The 19,592-nt window shown below is 41.7% G+C and overlaps 1 protein-coding gene across 5 annotated transcripts in view; it reads right to left on the bottom strand.

The window, feature by feature from the left end:
* Positions 1-19,592, bottom strand: part of ZNF516 (zinc finger protein 516) — a 151,479-nt gene that overhangs the window by 52,453 nt on the left and 79,434 nt on the right. For all 5 annotated transcript variants that reach the window (XM_042462449.1, XM_042462448.1, XM_042462452.1 and 2 more), the window contains exon 2: positions 17,482-19,491. In XM_042462449.1, coding sequence (XP_042318383.1) covers positions 17,482-19,297 — 1,816 coding nt within the window. In that variant the 5' untranslated portion in view covers positions 19,298-19,491. The remainder of the gene's footprint in view (positions 1-17,481; positions 19,492-19,592) is intronic.

Genomic DNA, 19,592 nt, shown 5'->3' with positions numbered 1-19,592 from the left:
ATGTGGCATCATTCCCAGGCAATGCCAAAATCCTGTCCAATTTCACCCCTTGGCATGGCTAACTGAATTTTAAGGTGGGTTTGGAGAATATTAAAATCGTATTAACATCTGAGGTGCGTATAGCTTATATGATATTTATATGGCTTTTTAAAAAGGATTGTATAATCCAGGGGTAGGCAACCCTTTTGAGCCGGGGGCCGGGTTGCTGTCCCTCAGACAACTGGGGGGGCCGAAGCCAAAAAATATATAATTAAATAATTTTTTAAAAAATTAACTAAATAAATAAGCCAGGACAAATGTTGGACAAACTTTTCAAATGGAGGATACTTTTAAAATAAAAAATGGAGAACACGCAAAAAAATTGCTGATTTTTTTAAAAATGTTAATATAAATGCATGTTTCTGAGGCTTCTATAGACAATTGCCCCCCCAAAGGCCCTGGTGGCAATCGGCGGCAGGACCAGGCTGGGGCCGGTCCCAAGGCCTCGCCGGGCCGCATCTGGCCCACGGGCCGCAGGTTGCCTACCCCTGGTATAATCAATGGAGATACAGTGGATCCTTGTTATACGCTGGGGTTTGGTTCCAAGATCCCCCGTGTATAACAAAATCCGTGTATGCTCAAGTCCCATTAAATATAATGACATAGCAAAATGGTGTCCCTTATAAAAATGGAAAATCAAGGTAAATTTATACTTTTTTGGAACATTTTGAAACCGTGTATGCTTGAATCCATGTATAAAAAATCCGTGTATAAGAAGGGCCGACTGTAAATCTATCAACAGGCACTAATCATGTTGCCTTTTTGGCATCTGACTGTTCAGAAGCAGTAGATGTTGGAATACTTTCTGCAAGTGATACATCAACAGATGTCTATTACTTTCATATAATAGAACCAGTGTGGTATATAGCAGTTAGAATATGGACTAGGACTTGAGAGACCTGTGTTCAAATCCTGACATAGCCAAAAAGCTAACTGAGGTGCCCCTGGACTAGCCATTGCCTTTCAATCTAACCTTCATCCACATCTGGAAGTAGATTTTGGATTTGACAGACATTCAAATCTCTTTCTTTGTTCTTACACTCAAAACAGAATGAAACTTTCCAAAATGTATAACAGGGAATGAAGGTACTGTTTTTTACGTTATATAAGATGATGATGATACATCATTAGGTTTCTACCCAAATGCTTCTTTGAGACATTGCAACACATAAATCAAATTGTAACAGTGAAGAGCCCCTTTGAGGTGAATCATACTGTATGACATGCGGCAAACATTACTATTGCCACATGTTGCCTTTGTCATGAATGAACTATATAAGTTATCTTTTTTTTCTTTGTCTTTAAGCCCTTTTTTCATCCACAGGCAAACTGTAAGAATAAAAATTATTTATGGAGGGTGGGTGGGATATATGTATATAAGTATTAGTGTTAGGGTTTTTTCTCTGCTTTCTACTACTTGTAAATCCTATATGGATTTGCACGGAAATATTATTGAAAGCTATGCAGTGCTATAATTCTAGCAAAGACTATTTTTACAGTACAACCCTAAACAGATCCATTCAAAAGTAGCAAGTTGTTTGAGTTCAATAGAGCTTATTCCCAGACTTTCAAAGGAATCCTAACTGAAAGACATGCATTCTAAGTAGACTCATGCTTCAAACAAAAATCAAAATGCCATGCCCAGTGGATAAAATTTAGCCCTCCAACTGTGGTTGAACTATAACTCTAGCTTTCTTCACCACTGACCATTCTGGCTAGAGCTGATGGAAACTGCAGCCTAACAACTTCTGAAATGATCCATTTTGCTCTTTCCTGGTTTTGACATAAGTAAACTAGGTATTATACAGAATACAGAGGAAGCCCAGCGAGGAACAGGCTTCCCAGGGCGCGCGTTCGCCCTGGATACCTCTCCTTTGCTGGGCTCCCTCTGCAGAGGAAGCCCAGCGAGAGACAGGCTTCCCAGGACGCGCGTTTGCTCTGGAGACCTCTCCTTCGCTGGGCTCCCTCCGCAGAGGAAGCCCAGCAAGGGACAGGCTTCCCAGGGCGCACGTTCGCTCTGGAGACCTCTCCTTTGCTGGGCTCCCTCTGCAGAGGAAGCCCAGCAAGGGACAGGCTTCCCAGGGTGTGCGTTCGCCCTGGAGACCTCTCCTTCACGGGGCTCCCTCCACAGAGGAAGCCCAGAGAAGGATAGGCTCCCCTGAGCGTATGTCCCCCCCGGAGACCGCTCCTCCGCTGGGCTCCCTCTGCAGAGGAACGAGGGACAGGCTTCCCAGGGCGCACATTCGCCCTGGAGACTGCTCCCTCGCTGAGCTGCCTCAGTGGGGGAAAGCCCAGCTGGGGACAGGCTTGCAAGGGCGTGCATTCGCCAGCAGCCTCTCCTCAGCTCGACTCCCCCTTAAGTCGGACCCTCGACGTATCCATGGGTCATAATACCCACATTTTTGGCCCCAAAAGTTGACCTCGACTTATACACGAGGTCGACTTATACATGAGTATATATGGTAAAGACACATTACCATTTGCAACAACTAAATAGCACTAAATGTTTTGGCAAATGTTGAAAAATAAATACTTTTAGGTACAACAAGATGGCATAAAAACTCATGTATTAGAAACACAGTTCATCATATAATTTTTCATGAACGTGAAGGCTGAGCAGCAGAAAGGATGCTATTCTGCTAAACCTGCACAGGATCAATGGAATTGAATGATGAAGGAATTACAAGAAGCTGCCATGTACAGTTGGCCCTCTGTTTTTGTGGAAGATACGTTCAGAACCTCCCCTGCGAAAACAGAGGCACACACATATTCAAGCCCCATAGGCGCACACGCCATTGCAAATAGCGGAGGTCGCCCCACCGCATATATTCAAGGATACAGATCTCAGATCCGCTGTAACGAAGCTTTCCTATTGTGGCAGCCACATGGGTTGTTCTAATCCCACCGCTGCCACCAAATTATGTAACAAAGCTTTCCTATTGTGTCAACAAATTATGTGAAGGCTCCGTCCAGTCAACCTTCACCTAATACTGCCACCAATTCATGTGATGCACTACACACCACAATCTATTCCTATTCCTGTCTTTAACATATAGTAGCGTGTGTTTGTGTTTTGAAACTCAGGCCAAGCAGTTTTTCAAACAATAATAAAAGTTTATTTGAATAACAGAAGTATATTAAGTATCTTTGATGTACAGTTGTTATTGTAGCCTTACTTGGCAAATTAGTTACAGATATCTCACTACTCTCTCTCTCAGTAGTAAACCAAAGTCAGCCACTCAGGCTATGAAATCCCTCAGGATCCTAATAACCCCAAAACTCCCTTCCTAGAGTTGGGTTATCTCCGAGTCCCTCAATTTCAGACTCTTCCCAAAGATAGGACCTCTCTGAACTTAACAAGATCTATCAGGTTATAAGCCCCTCACACTGGACTTAAACCTCAGTTCCCCTCTGGAACTCATGAAACTATGTCCACTCACTGGACTCAACAGAACCCTATCTGACTATTCCCTCAGGAACTTCTGAAACACAGTCCTCTCTTGGACTTAACTGTTCCCTCAACTGTCCAATCCCACTGTCTCCCAACTGTCAGCCCAACGGACTCTCTCCTCTATTAGCCTGGAATTTTCAAAAGTCCCAGCCCACATCCTATTGGCTGGTCTTCAGCTGCCTTCTGATTGGTCAGACAGGTGTTCTGTGCACCACATCCACGAGTTAGGAGGGACGGCGGTAGTGAGTCAGGCCATTGTTTTATCTAGCCCCATACTGGCAATTCTGATACAGCATATACTCCAACATTGCACAGATGAAAAATGGGGCACATGTGACCAAGCAACATCAGAGTGTGGTCAAGATGGTAAAGGTTATTAATGAAGAAGCACACATAAGATAGGAGTTGCTGGAGCAGATTGTTTTTGCTTCAATCTAAAATGAAAAGCCAGGTGTTTTGTTTTTTTATTGACTTTCTCTGGGAACCACCTTTAATCCCACTCTGGGAGAATGGTGGAATATAAATGAAATAAACAAATAAATAAATTTTGCCCCTCCTCTCCTCTCTTCACCCCCCCCATGAGTTAATTGCAGGCTTTTGTATGTGCAGTAATAGAAGTACACTGAGAACACAAAGCAAAAGTGGGAGGAGGAAAGAGAAAGCGGGACATTTTAAAAGCAGCTGAAAAAGCGGTATGGCATAGAATCAGCTGGGTCAGTCCCAGCCAATTCAGGAGAGCTGGAGGGTATGTGGCTGGAAGCGATGGCTCGCCAGCATTTCAAGCAGGATCCTTCTGCAACCTTCCCTTGAGATCCCTAGTAGTTCCCGGTGGTCTCTTATCCAAGGATAAACCAGTCCTAACAAGTCAAGCAACTTGGTTGTATAATGGTTGGGGGTTCCAGTATAATTCTCAGAGATACAGAATCCTGATCCAAAACTGCATTCTTCTTTTCAAAAGAAAAATTACAAATTCTTATTCTCCCCCTTTCAAAAGGCCTCTATATGAGGTGAATAAAACTATGCACGATGCAGTTATGCATTGTTCAAGTTCATCTTTCTGCAGGAAAGAGAACAATGCACCTACTGGCCATATCTTTGAGATGAATATAGCATAAGGTTGAGGTGAGGGGGAAATGACCTACTTGACCAAGGCCTCTCAAATTATATATATGACCAAGTGACAACACCCAGAAACAGCAGGTGGCGGGCACCTAATGGCAGTTAGCTAACAGAAAGCAGAAAATAAATTCAGCTTCTCATTCTGGATTAAGCTGCATTGATGTGACAGTTGCTATCTTCCTCAGTCAGGTAAGAGGTTTGAACCTGAACCAGCAGGAAAATCTAGCAGACTCAAGCACTTTTAGTTTTCACATCGCAGCTTCAACAGAACTGTGGAAACATGATAGGACAACTTTACCCTTAAACAAAAATCTGGATGAAGTACATTGCCTTTTGAATCTTGGAGGGAAGAAGACTGATTCAGAATAGAAAATTTTGTCTTTTAAATGGTGAAACAGGCAACAAGCAAAATATATATATTTCCATTTATGATTTTAATAGCATCATTCTCACCAAACTTTGTGATTTTTTTCTTAGTTACATATACTTTGAAACAAATTTTGTCATGAAAACAAAAGGATTCCAAGAACTGATGTTCTATACTATGCTATTCCTTTTTATTTTTGCTTAAAATACTTTATAAAATAAATAATTCTGGTTTGATGTTTACAACACCTGCAGCACATCAACAAATAATGTGAATGTCAGGTGTACCTTAATAGAAAAATAAATAAATGTTTTTTCCCTGGCAATCTTCCCTTAGTCAATTCAACATTAATCAGTTGTGATGTTGCAAATTAAGGATTACAACTCTGGGTGGTGGAATAAACAGAAAGAACAGATGGTTGCTAAGAAACAAAAGGTGATGACTATCCAAGTAGAAAACACTAAGTTAAATATAAGAATCTAAGAGAATGAGTAGAATTACCCTTGATTTCAGAGCTCTTTGTTAAACCTGGCACACTGTTACACCACTTCATTCCTGATCTAAAAACACATGTATGAGGTATAAAGTCACAGTTTATCACATGAAATAATGGAAAATAATTCCCACAGATTCTAGTTGTGGTTTTTCCCCACAGATGTAAGCCCCTCTCACCATGATCTTGTAAATGATTCACTATGCATGAACACTGTATACCATGCATATGTGGTATAAAGGAGGTCAAACACTGTTCTCATTCAGCAGGGGAAATCTTAAAACAAGAGGGAGCAAAATGACTGAGACTTATCTCATTGAGGCATTCTACCTCCAACAACAGCGAAACTCTTTCCTTGGACTCATACAACTGACAAGTTTTACTATACAAAATCTAAAAGGTTTTCCATATGTATCCATACAGAGATAAGAAATCCAATGCCCTTTGCCTAAGAAAGAGGCAGTTAGCTTCACACAGGACAGGGACAAGATTTCAAGGAAATTTACTTTTATGTTGCTAATAGTTGAAATTGTATTACCTGCCTTTTATTGCTCTCTCTCTAGTACTCACATGGCCAAGAAAGTTAGCGGCCTCTGTTTGCACTGAGATCCCTCAATACCATCTTAACTGACAACAGAAATAACATCTTGGACAAAATGTAGGTCTGTGACTCTGACATGGTCACCCTTCTTCTCCTGTGTTGTTTTTAACAACTTTGCCTCATAAAGAAACCACTGAAGCTTCAAAAGCTTGCATGATACATTTTATGCTTTGGAGTTGTCCCAATAAAGGTACAGTGCGCTCGCGTCATATGCGGACACACCATATGCAGATTTCAGCATACGCAGAAAGCCACTAGGGAGCCTGCTGGAGCGTGTGGGGCGGTGCATCCCATTTAGAATAGTGGGGTGTGTACCTGTGGTGCCACCGTGCCATGCATGAGCCCCATTATTTTCAATGGGGCTCAAACATACGCAGTTTTTTTTAACGTATGGGTCTCCAGAACGGATCCCCCACATAAAAAAAGGGTGCACTGTATTGTTGCTTTGTTTGTTTTGGATTTTGTTATACAGTTAGCCCTCTGTATCCACGGATTCTGCATCAATGGATTCAAACATTCACAGCTTGAAAAAAATATTTACGTCCAAAAACCAAATCTTTATTTTGCCATTCTATATAAGAGACAGCATTTTACTACACAATTGTATATAATGAGATGAGCATCCACAGATTTTGGTATCCACAGGGGGTCCTGGAACCAAACCCCAGAGGATACCAAGGGCCCACTGTAGAACAATCTTGTGCAACATACAGTGTGCCCTCGGTATCCGTAGGAGAGCCATTCCACCTCCACCCCTGCACTACCACAATCCATGGATGCTCAAGTCCCATAGTACTCAAAGATGGGGCCACCACTGGGGATAATAGGACTTTGCCCCCCTTGGCACCCGAAGCCTCTTTCACCATGGCAAGGGGCTGCGTCCTCCTCCTCCTCTACCACCTCTACCTTCTCTTCTCTCAGCTGTGGCTGCCACAGTTATGGCTGCCTTTTTCTCCTCCTCCTCCTCCTCTTCCCGCCACTGGCCATTGCTGTGGTCATTCTTACTTCTTCCTCCTCTTCTTCCTCCCTCTTCCTCTTTCTCCCTGGCTGTCGCTATGACTGTTTTTCCTTCTTCCTCCTCTTCCTCCATCTCCTCCTTTTTGCCCCTGGCTGCCACCACAGCTGTTTTTCCTTCCTTCCTTCCTCCACCTCCTCCTCTTCCTTTTTCCCCTGGCTGGGACCGTGGCCACTCTTTTTTCCTCCTCCTCTTCTTTCTTCCTCCTCCTCCATTCCCCCCCCCCCCCGCCACCCCCCCGCCCGTTTTTCCCCCCCCCCTTTTTTTTTCATCCGGCCCTGCTGCAGCTGTTCTTCCTTCTTTCCTTCCTCCCCCCCCTCTGCTGCCCCCCCCCAACATCCGCGGATGGCAAGTCCACAGATTTGGAGGGCTCACTTTATGAGTAATTCTTTCAATGTCTCCATTTAAAACTAAAGCCAATCAGTTTTCATCCAAAAACTTAATGCTGACAGTTTTCTTAAAGATCAAAAAGATTCAGATTGTTCAAACTAGGAAGAATACAGTGGGCCCTCACCTTATGCGGGGATCCATTCCAGATCCCTCCGCGTAAGGCGAATTCCGACTATGCTCAAGCCCCATTGTAAACAATGGGGCTCGTGCACGGCAGCACAGCGGCGCGCGGGGCGCAACGGGTGCACACGCCCATTCAATTGAATGGAACGCGCCACCCCTTCCACCCCGCGCGCACCCCTTGGCTTGAGCGCGTATGCTCAAGCCGCGTAAGGCGTGCCGGCGTATGATGCGGGCGCACTGTATTTATGTTTTTTTAAAAAAATCTCTCAAGTGCAATAAGAAGGGAGGACTTCAGTCCCATTTTCCCTAATGGTGTCGTGCAGGAATATGGGACTTGAGCATTTGCAGATTTTGGTATCCACAGGGGTCAACTACATTCTACCCATACATCTACATTACAAGCTTCAGTTGGCTTCATACTGCTTCCCTGGTCAATATTCCCACCATCTAAGTGGTCATGGCAGTTCTAGTATCAGTAGGTTTATGAGATATTATTATTATTATTACTATTACTATTCTATTTATTTATATCCCATCTTCCTCCCAGTACAGGGACTCAAGGAGATATTCATTGTACTTCACAATAGAAATTCACCCACACTCACAAATCTGCAGCCACCTGTATCCAAGGCAATCTATTCCACTGTCCAACAGCTTATCACATCAACTAACACAAATATTTAGCTCGAGTCTTCCCTTCTTGAAATCGGAACCCAGAAAGCAAGTTTGGCCCTTTTGTCTATGTGAAATCCCTTCATTTATTTGTCTTAATTGTCTCTTCTCTAGGTTAGCAAACCCAGTCCCAGTCACTTTAACCTTTTCTCAAAGAACTTTCAGATCACTCCTCATCTTTGTCACCATACTTTGGATAAGTTCCATTTTGCTGACAAGCCTTCTTAAACTGTGGTGCCCAGAACTGGTGCAGTACTCCAGGTGAGGTTTCACCAAAGCCAATGGCCTTTAGGACCATGGTGGGGATGAGAACACACGGCAGCTGGAAGGAAGTGGCAGCAAAAAGGAGCTTTCACATTTGGGACCCTGCTTAAGCTTTATGAGCTTTGCCAGGACTTGGCTAGCAGCTTGGAGGTGTGCTGCTGCTCCTGCTTCTGCTTAATTTAATGGACAGGCCAAGAGAACAGGTATCAGAAGAAATTTTGTTTGTGTTGTGATGGTGGTGGTGGTAAACTACTTGAAGCTGTGTGGGGAGGACACATCACTGGCGAAGGAGTATCTGGGGTTGATTCTTTGAAAGAGTCCTTCATCTCTCTTCTCACTCTAGAATTGAGAGTTCTTCCTCACTAGCAAGAAAAGTAAAAAGTCATCTGTACTCCTCTATGCCTTGGCGAGGAAGCATTAAGAATCCTTCCTCACAGGGGAGAAACTTCTTATCTACCCGGTCATCTTAGAAGCAGCAACCAAGAAGCCTATTGCCCATGCTGGCCTTTGCTCAGCCAGTTGCTCAGTTGCTGCTCTCAAGATCACCGGGTGCAAAGAAAGCAGTGGCCAGGAGTGGTTGCTCTGAATTTACAGTAGAACAGTAGACATAATATAAAGAAATATGCATTCGGGGCGAGGGGTGTTAGAACTGTTGTCAAAGAGTAAATGAGGTACCACTGGTCTAGATACTGTGTGTTTGGTTCAGCCTAGAAATCCTTTAGTCTATTTAGCTGCCACATTATGCTGCAAAGTCAAGTTTAGCTTGTGGTCTATTAAGACCCCATAACCTCGTTTAATCTAGTCAAAAATCATTCTACGATTTATTTATTGTAGAATAAATAAATCGCTGTCCACAGATGATGGAATCCACAGATGGCAAGATACAAAGAAGTGAAAGAGACATAACTACAGTGAGCCCTCAGTATCGGCAAAGGATCTGTTCCAGATCCCCTCAGAGATACCAAAATCTGCAGATGTTCAAGTCCCATTTTCCTCAATGGTGGTGCGGCCATTAGGCTGTGCCACCATTGGGGACAATAGGACTTTGCTCCCCACCCGGCCGCCCAAAGCCACTCTCACCATGGCAGGTGCTGCCACCTCCTCCACCACCTCTTCCCGCCACCACGGCCACTGCTTAATTGTGGCTGTCTCTTTTTCCTCCTCCTCCTCCTCCTTGCCCCCCCCGCAGGCTTGCCATCCACAGATGATGGAATCCACAGATGGCAAGTCCGCAGATAAGGAGGGCAGACTGTATATATATATTTTCAAGCTGCTTTTACTTTTTCCCACTTCCTCCTTTCTGTAACCACAATTTTTTCTTCTTGCCATTAACATGATTTGGGAAGTTGAGATAAAAATTAAGGTCTCTTTCTTCCTGTTTTGTAAGTTAAGTAATTAATGACTGCCCAATATGGTATTTTAAATTGCAACTGAATATTCTGGAGTGCAAGGAGGAGGGAAAGATCAAGGTCAGGAAAAAATGGGCAATAGGTGTTATCATCAGCACCTGAGACAGTTTGAAATGAACATTACAATATTGTCTTCTTTATTTCTTTTTCAAAACAAAATTCTCTATACTGTGGTGCCAAAATGGTAATGCATTAATGGGGATTATGTCAGGAGTGGACAATTTCCTGTTATCAGGTTCTCCCATGGGCTACATAAAGCCTGAGAAATGCAATTTTAAAAAGAGCAGGTATAAAAATGGAAGCATCTGGAAGTCCCCATTTACCCACATTCCCATTTTGGATGGTTTTGCAGCGTATGAAGGCACAGGAATCTGTTGCTTATTTTACGGAGAATGGAAACCTCTGAACGTTTTCAGGGTACAAATTCTCAATGGGGGCAAAATAATTACAGGTGTGCGGAAGTGATGGGAGCTTTGACTGTTTCAAGGTATCTTAACTACACCTCTGGAAGCCTATAGAGAGCTAGAAAAATCTCAGTGCACAGAACACTTTGGTTCCTTTACATTGGAATTTTTCCCCTCCAGATATGTCTAGAAGCCTACAAAGTTGATATTCAAGCTTACCCACTGGCACTTTCCCCCTCAGCCTTGGAGGAAAAATTAACTGGATTTGCAAATAAAGCTACAGAGCTGTAAAAGAAGATTTAAATGCAGCCATTAGAATTTCTAAACCAGGAATAGCTTTTCTAAAATAAGAATTATGGAACTGTTGAAGATATAAATATGCAACAGCATGCACCTTCTAAAAATCCATCATTTATACCAGCCACCAAACAAAAACAGTTTACATGACCTTAAAAAAAAATAAGCAAGAAAACCACAGAGAAATGTAACAGGATAAACCACGCTAAAAAAAGTTTTCCCTTTCTACTCTTCTCAGTCATACATGATCTATGAAGACCATTACCAAACAGTGTTTCCTTCTGAGTTCCAAAATTGAGATCAGAAGCCATCTTTAACATATGAAGTCTACAGGCTGCTTAGACACATTAACATTGCCTCAAGCAAGAAAGTTCACAAGGAGTATATTAGCTTCTGATTCATACCTGGAGTTCTCACACAGCTAACTTTTTTAGTGTACAACGTACAAGGCAACTCTGCTCATGTATGGCCTGTATTTAGCACAGCTACCAATGAGGGAACAACGGAGAACTTTGGGTGCTCTAAACTTCTAATTTTATGACATTTTGTTTAAATGTGTTTTCGTATTTTACAAGAACAAATGTAAAATAAAGGTGTTGCTTGTTTTACAATGCTCCTGATGAAAGCTACTTGAGACAACTGAAGAATCTAGTCTTGTACTGTCTATAATCAAGAATGAATAGGCTAAGCAATTATTCATGTAAATTTTTTCTGCAACATTTTTACTTATAATATTGCCATATATACTTTAATAGGTGTCATTTTAATATTTCTTCAAATTTTTTGAAACACTGCTTTTGTTTATGTATGTGTCTCCAAGTCACCTACTGAGATTGATACAATGACTTATATGGACACAATACTTGTTTTGGCTAAAATCTATTGTTTTGACTATAATATTTGACAGTGATTTATTTGGCACATTAATCAGTCTTAATTTTACATACTTTGGTTATCAATCCATTTACTCTCTCTGTGTTCTAAACTGTCCAATTTGCTCCAGCACCTAGGTATGAAGTTGGTCGAAAACTCAAATGACATTTTCCAGATTGTCATAATAATTTGGAACATGCCATTTTCAAATAAACGTGATCACAGTGATCATGTTTAAAGGAAAACAGAGGAAAACATGATGATGCAATATGGGACCTTGGCAGGGACGGCTCTAGGTATTTGGCCAACCTAGGTGAGAAATATTTTGGCACCCCCTGTCACCCCTCATAATTATTTTCACCCCTTGATTTCCGCTGTTTCGTTTGTTAATGATAAACATGACATAAAACTAAGGTTCCAATCTCTTGTCATAGTATTGAGAATTAGCCAAAAAGCCAAAAAATTATACAAAAAAAGCCAGTCCTAAATTTTGCCGCCCTAGGTAGCTGCCTAGTTCGCCTCTGTGGATGAGCCGGCCCTGGACTTTGGGCCTCATCATATTTAGCTAAAGTACATACTGTATAATGAATGAATGTGGCAAAAAGGGTGGCAAAAGGTTCCGATCAGAGATATTTTACACTTATCAAGGTAGGTTTCAGCTCTTTATTGAGAACAAATTGGGTGCCAGATATAGGTTTTCCTCTGTATAACATGTGAAATGTTTGTCATAGAAGGCATACATATTATTAAAATTTACTTTGGAATTGTGCTATTATTTCAGCAGTGACCCCAATTGGTAGGCTAGCACCCTCAAATTCAATTCTGCTGACTCTCAAGGGAGGAAATGTCAGTAGAAAAGCATTTATCGACCAACAACAAATATATAAATAAGGAGAATATTTATATAAACAAATATATAAATAGGAGAGAAATTCCCTTTTCTCAGCATTTGAAAGAGTCTTTTAAACAAAGAAAAATAAACAATGAAAAAATGATACAAAAGCACTCTACCATAGCATTCTTTCAAATATTTACATTGCTTCTATTTGGAGAATAATTTGTTCCATTTAACTAGTCAGACTCTGAGGACTGCAGTAATCCTCGGAGATTAATTACAGCCTTGGAGTTCTTAGAACACAACTTTTGTAGACACAAGATCAAAAAGGGGAGAAAAAAAGATGAGAAGAATGTACACTTATCTCACCGATAACTGTTAACCAGTTCAGGTGCTTAAGCTTGCCCATCCCCTCCCCATCACTGAATCAAGAAGAATACTGGAAAATTAAAAGTGATACTAGGATACAAGAGATACCCAGCATGGAGAAAGGTGTATTGCCTGGTAGTGTAGACCATGATGTTTCTCAAGAAACTGGTATCTTAAACCCATTAAAGTAAAATAAAAATTATCTCAGAATAACACTTCTAAGCAGGTAATGGCAATTTAACCCTCTTCAGCATTCTTAAATGAATAAAATAAATATGTGAGGGTGGAGAATACCGCCACCATCTCCATCATCAAGTGGAGGATATCTAGCTGTTTATGAAAGCTCTCCATTCTGACAGGAATGCTAAGTTTTCCATTTTCCCAATCACACAATGCCTCCAGATAGGGGCCCTCCTCATTTGGAAGACATCAGAAATGAAGGCAGAGGAGATGAGACTATTGTGCTCCCTCTCTTTACTCATTACTTTTATTCAGGACACCTGGACAGCCCAGTTACATTTGCAGCAGTATGAACTATATGGTAGAATGCAACTATTACTGAATTCATCTAAAATGAGGATTGCTTATAGTGCAAAACGTAGGAAAGGGATAATGAACTCCTTCGATTTGCTTCACTCTATTCTTTACTCACTTTCTTCATCAGCATAGTTTCACCAAGGGGGGGGGGGGGAGTGCAGGAAGGAAGCAGTATAGTGAACACAGAATTCAGCATCTTTTCTCCCTTGGCCTTTATTGTTTTAAAATTATTCCCATTCATATTTCATGGGAATTGGGCAGTGGCTCATGTTCAGATACTCAGTTCTGTTGCCATCATGTCTACTCACCCTATGAGGAAGCTTCTTGCTGATTGTATTTCACACGTCCAGCAAATAACCCACTATGATTTCACAAGTAATGTTTATAAGCTACTGTTTGTTTGTGCAAGTTAATTAAACCATGCTGTTGCTTAATAGCAGAGTTTATATTTTTCTGCTTTGCAAGAAGTCAGAAAACTAGTTTGTAAGAGGTGCTTCTCTTACATTCACCCAACATTGTGGAGGGGCCCTGCGTGCCACAAAAACGAGCCTAGTCCACAGGCTGCAATTTGCCTACCTCTGTTGTAAAAATGGAAAGATAATGGTGTTCTGTTAAATTTGTTTTTCCTTTTTCTTTATCTCATCTGTTTTAAGAAATAACTTTGCTCCTGATTGAAGCCCATTTTGCCAAATGCACAAAACACCATTTCCTACAGCCCATTTTATTTTTCCTACTGCATAACATGTGTCTAGCCACACATTAGACGAATATCTGTTTAACACATTCAAAGAAATAACTTCTGGTCTCCAGTTCTGGAGATGTAACTGCAGCTGAGAGGGGTTAACAGACAAGGTAGAAGAAAGAATCTCTATTTCAGCTCATTTATATTCCCTACCATGGTAAATCTTCTTCCCAGTTCCATCATCCTGCACATGGACACAAGGATAATAATATGAAATAAAGAATCTTTAACTCAGCAGTGTAGGAGCTATTTCCATGTAGTAGTTTATAACTGCTAGAGCTTTGGTGAGAATCAACCAACCATGAAGAATGGGAGCAACTACAATTCTTTTCCAGTCGATTGACACCTTGCTGGAAGGGTGAGACCTGGTAACGTAGGAAAAGATTCCAGGAATGACCCTCTCAATACGGTTCATTAACACATACATGCTCAAACACATGTACAAGTCCCCTTCATGTTCTGTGCACATGCAAGCATGCATGTTCACCGAATGGGAAGATGACAGTTAAAAATAATAATAAAAAAATAAAATAAAAGGTTTAATACAGATTTTGGATTTCCTTTTTTAAAAAAAGACACCTTCAGAGGTTAATGCTACTGGACTGGAGCCAAACATTAACCATGCTTGGGCAAATTCAGATATGTAAGGACGAGAGTGGAACCATGATCATTAGCTCCCCTGCTTCTTTCACAGTCGGTCCTTCTTCATGTGCTGGAGGGAAAAGTCTGAAGTGGCACGCCTAGAGTTCCTGAATGGGTCCTGAACCTACACAGATAAAATAAACTCCAAATTTAAAATGAGGAAGATCAAGAATAACTTCACCTGATACCAATTCTAAGCACCCGAAAGCCAAATGGGACTTAGTTTATCCATATTCAGGCATGATTGAAAGATTGTATTATTGACATGCAAGGAAGGAAGCACACAAGCCTCATTTCCCCACTTGGAGGGTAACAGTTTGAAGTAGAGACCTTTCTGGGGACCTCCATTGTGAGGAGGCTCTCTAGGGCTACATCCCCACTGCAGAAATAATCCACTTTGACACCACTTTAACTGTCATGCCTCAATGCTATAGGATTCTGGGAACTGTAGTTTTGTAAGCTATTTAACCTTCTCTGTCAGAAATCTCTGGTGCCACAACAAACTATAATTCCCAGATTTCCACAGCACTGAGTCATGCCAGTTAAAATGGTGTCAAACTTGATTATTTCTGCAATGTGGATGCAGCCTATGTTACTTAGAATCCCAGTTTTTCAGGATTCCAACTCAGGGTTCCAATTCAGGATAGCAGAGAGACTCTCCATTGTAGGAGGCCACACCCCAAATGGTGAGGACAATGAGATGACATGGAGGGAGCTAGCAAACTAGCCTCCTTGGAGAGAGGGAGAGAAGAACCACTGGACCTCATCCCCTTTCCCTCCACCATTCCCTTCTCCTTTTGTTTTGTGTCTTTTAGATTGTAAGCCTGAGGGCAGGGAACTGTCTGATTAAAAATAATAATCGTAAGCCGCCCTGAGAGCCATTAGGGCTGAAGGGTGGGATATAAATACCTAAATAAATAAATAAAAATGATACAACACAGTCAGCCTTACATATCCATTGATTTTTTATCCACAAATTCAAGCATCCACACATTGAAAACATTTTAAAAAATACAAATTCCCAAAATCCAAAACCTGATTTAACCCTTTTCTATAAACAACACCATTTTACACACCATTGTATATAATGGGACTTGAACATCCACAGATTTTGGTATCCACAGGGGGTCCTAGAAACAAACTCCAGTGGATACAAAGGACCCACTGTATATTTTTAAATCGTATTTCAATAGGATTTTAGTCATGGTTAAACCCAAAGCATCTTAAAAACATTGTCAGAACAATATATTTTAGCAAGCATAAAGGTCTAGCAGATCCAAATAAAGAATGTAGCATTTAAATATTCCCATCACTACTTTGGTCCTAATTTGGACCCCACAGCTACATTTATTGAGAACTAATAATCAGTTTATTTAACTGATTAATTTTTGGCAATATAAATTGCAGACATGAAGAGAGCAATCCAGATCATAACTGTATCAGCCTGGGAGTTTTAGAACTCTTATTCCCAGGCTCAGTAATAATCTAAGTTGAGACTTCTACACTTGTTCAGCCACAAACTGCATGCAACCCCTGAACAGAACTTCTTCCTGGCTCCCTAAAAGCTCCCAGTGCTCTCCCAAAGGCTCAAGATGATCTCACAATTTTTTTAAAAAATCACCTGATTTTCAGGTGATTTGTACTCCAACATTTCTGAAAGAATACCCTAAACGCAAACATAGCAATTTTCCTTCCCCTCACAACACATCCACAACTGGCCAAACCCCTCCTCCCAAAAAGGCTTTGAAAATGGTTGCAATGGACCAAATATGGAACCAGAAGAGACATGAGGTCACCTCACCTGTGCCACCACTATACCAGGGAAGGAGCAATGAAACAGGAATGCTGAATTAGGATCTGAGACATCTAGTTCAAATCTGCATAGAGCCATGAAACTAACTGGCTGACATTGGCCCAACCATAACATCTTAGCCTCTTGTATGAACAAAGTAAGTATGAGAGAGACATGTATACCATCCTTACCTCAGTAGAAGAAAGGATCTACAGTAAATGCAGCAAATACACAATTAATAGCTCCACCAGAGCTAGCCTGAAGAAGAAGAGCCCTCCCTCTAGTCCATCTGCCTTGGTCCAGGCATCAGAGGGAGAGAAGAACCACTGGACCTCATCCCCTTCCCCACCACCATTCCCTTTTCCTTTTGTATCGTGTCTTTTAGATTGTAAGCCTGAGGGCAGGGAACCATCTTAGTAAAAATAATAATTGTAAGCCGCTCTGAGAGCCATTAGGGCTGAAGGGCGGGGTATAAATAATTTAAATAATAATAATAATAATAATAATAATAATAATAATAATAATAGGTGCTCTGCCTTAACTCCCACTGAAATGAATGAAACCTGAGTCAATCATATCTAACTTTTCACAATGATTTCAACAGGAGTTAGTGCAACTTAATCTTTACCCTACACATAGTCCAAAACCCAAATATATGGTAAGATTTTTACATGCTGTTGGGACATCTCCTTAGTTTTAAAACTTTAGTCCCCAAAAGCCATCAATAAGTCTACAGTCTGTCCTCAGTATCAGGGGGCTAGCCATCTGCAGACTGGAGCATCCGTGGATGGTCCTACCCCATTATCTTCAATGGTGGTACATGCATGCAGCTGTGGCGACGCAGCCACACATGTGCCAGCATCCATTGACACTAATGGGATTTGAGGTCCCACCTTTTTAGTATCTGGCAGGAGGATCCAGAAGTGAGCCCCCACCAATATGGAGAGCTGACTGTATTAGGAAAAGCTTTTGCTTTACAAAAAAAAAAAAAAGTGAAGGTAAGATAAGGAAATGGGAAAGGAAAGGAAGCTGTTTGTAGAAACTTACATGGTGATGGCTCATGTTCCTCTAAACTGTCTTCAGGCCCCTCCTCCCCTACTCCAGAAGTGACCGAATCTTCAGGCGCTGAAGCAGAACTCGGTGTGCTAGGCCCACTGACAGATCCTGAGTCACCATCCTCACTGTTTGAACCATACCGATCTTGTTGCGGTGTTGTCCCAACCTCGCTGAACCTTCTGCGGTCTTTCCTGTGCACACGAGAATGAAGCACCATTTGGTGGTAAGTGCGGAAGATCTTCCCACACTCAAAACACTCAGTGGACTTGTTCTGTGATGCCCTTCTGCTCTGCCGTGAAGAGGGTCTGTACTCTAAGTCATCTTCACCAGTGATACAGCTGTCCCCTGACAGTGTACTGTTGCTTTTCTCTGAACGACCACTGGTACAGTTCTTCCTCTTCGGATTGCTGGAAGAACTGGATGAGTCCTGCTCTTGCTTGCGCTTCTCTTGGCTGACAAGTATATATTCCCTTCTGTCCCTGTCATAAGTGACATCAGCATCAGCCAGGATTTCATCCCATCCAAAGTATTTCACATATTCAGAAGGCTCTGCAACTTTTCCTTTGGTAGCCAGGTGCCAAGCCTGGTAACTATTGACAGGGTCTAGCTCAGCTACTCTTTTCCCTGACTGGGGCCTTGGAATGCCATCTACACCTACACATGGCTTCAAGTTCAGATACTGGAGAAAAACCTGCTTTGCTATACATGGGTCAAGGCCTCCATCTGCCAGCCTCTCAGCTATATGATCACCACGGGCTCCTTGAGACCTACAATGTACAGAATTATGTGCTTTTAGGCTTTCCATGTTTGTAAACAGATTTCCACACTTGGTACACACTTCATACAGAGACAAACCAGTCACAATCATTTCTTCTTGAATGACATCATTAATTGTGGCTATAGGCTCTAGATCATTTTTTGGCTTATTTTTGCTCCCAGATTTTGGGCCATGGGATTTCATATGGTTTTTGAGGAACCAGGGCTCTTTAAATTTTCTGCCACAAATGTGGCACCCATGGTCAAATGATCCCCGGTGTTTCTTCATGTGAGCCTTCAGAAACCATGTTTGACTAAAGGCTTGTCCACAGACTTCACAAGGAAACTCTCCTGCACTTGACTCACTCTTGCCGTTCTCAGCATGCCTTTCTCCATTTGGAATCTGAGTGGTACTGTGGTCCCTCTCTATATGATTCAAGAGTGTCTCCTGTTTTAAGGTCATATAGTTGCACAGCCTACATTTGAAAGGCTTATGGACCTGATGAATGTGCTGCTCCAATTCTTTCTTCCCTTCAAACTTGTTTTTGCAGAAGGTACACTGGAAAGTACATAACTTACCATCTTCTCCAATCTGTGCTTCTGGCCCTGTTTCTTTCTTGCTGCTTCTAAGCAAGATCTTGCCATCTGCTGTGGGAGTGGCTCCATTCAGTATCTTGTTGCAGGCAGAGGTGCTTTTAGTAGGGCTGGTACAACTTTCAAGGCCTTCTGAAACTCTGGTCTCACTAAGCGGCACTGCTCCTCCCATTTCCACTTCATTCCCCTGGCTGATGGTGCCTGTTCTGTGACTCCGAATATGGATCTTTAAATTGCCCTTCTGGGAAGCTCGGTGGTCACAATAAGGGCACTTATACGGCTTCTCCCCGGTGTGCTTCCTCATGTGCTGAGATAGGGAGCTCTGGAAAGGAAAGCTTTTGCCACAGATGCAACAGCTGTGCAAAACAGCCGTGTCTTCATTCATGTCATTCGTATGTATGTTGTGAGGACTGGAGGCTCTTCGCAGTTCCATATTTGTGCCTGTACCACAATCCATCTATATTATAGCAACATCAGTCCAAAAGTTCAAAATAAGTCTGTTCAAGTGAAAAGTATATTGTAATTTCAACCATGAATTTCTGCTTATTGAGGCTTTATGTCTTCATTCTTATTTCTGGGATTTTCTCCCACTAGAAAGCATTTGAGCTATAAGCATTCACTACAGCTTTTGAGTCAGATGGCAAACAGGACCTGGAACCAAAACAAAGAACACAATACAGTATTACAAAACATTCCTTTTCTTTATTTTATTTTTATTACGTACAGTACATCTCTATCAAGATTTTATGTTT

Source organism: Sceloporus undulatus, chromosome 4 (assembly GCF_019175285.1).
Source record: "Sceloporus undulatus isolate JIND9_A2432 ecotype Alabama chromosome 4, SceUnd_v1.1, whole genome shotgun sequence".
NCBI lineage: Eukaryota > Metazoa > Chordata > Lepidosauria > Squamata > Phrynosomatidae > Sceloporus > Sceloporus undulatus.
This window is presented reverse-complemented; position numbering and strand designations above follow the sequence as displayed.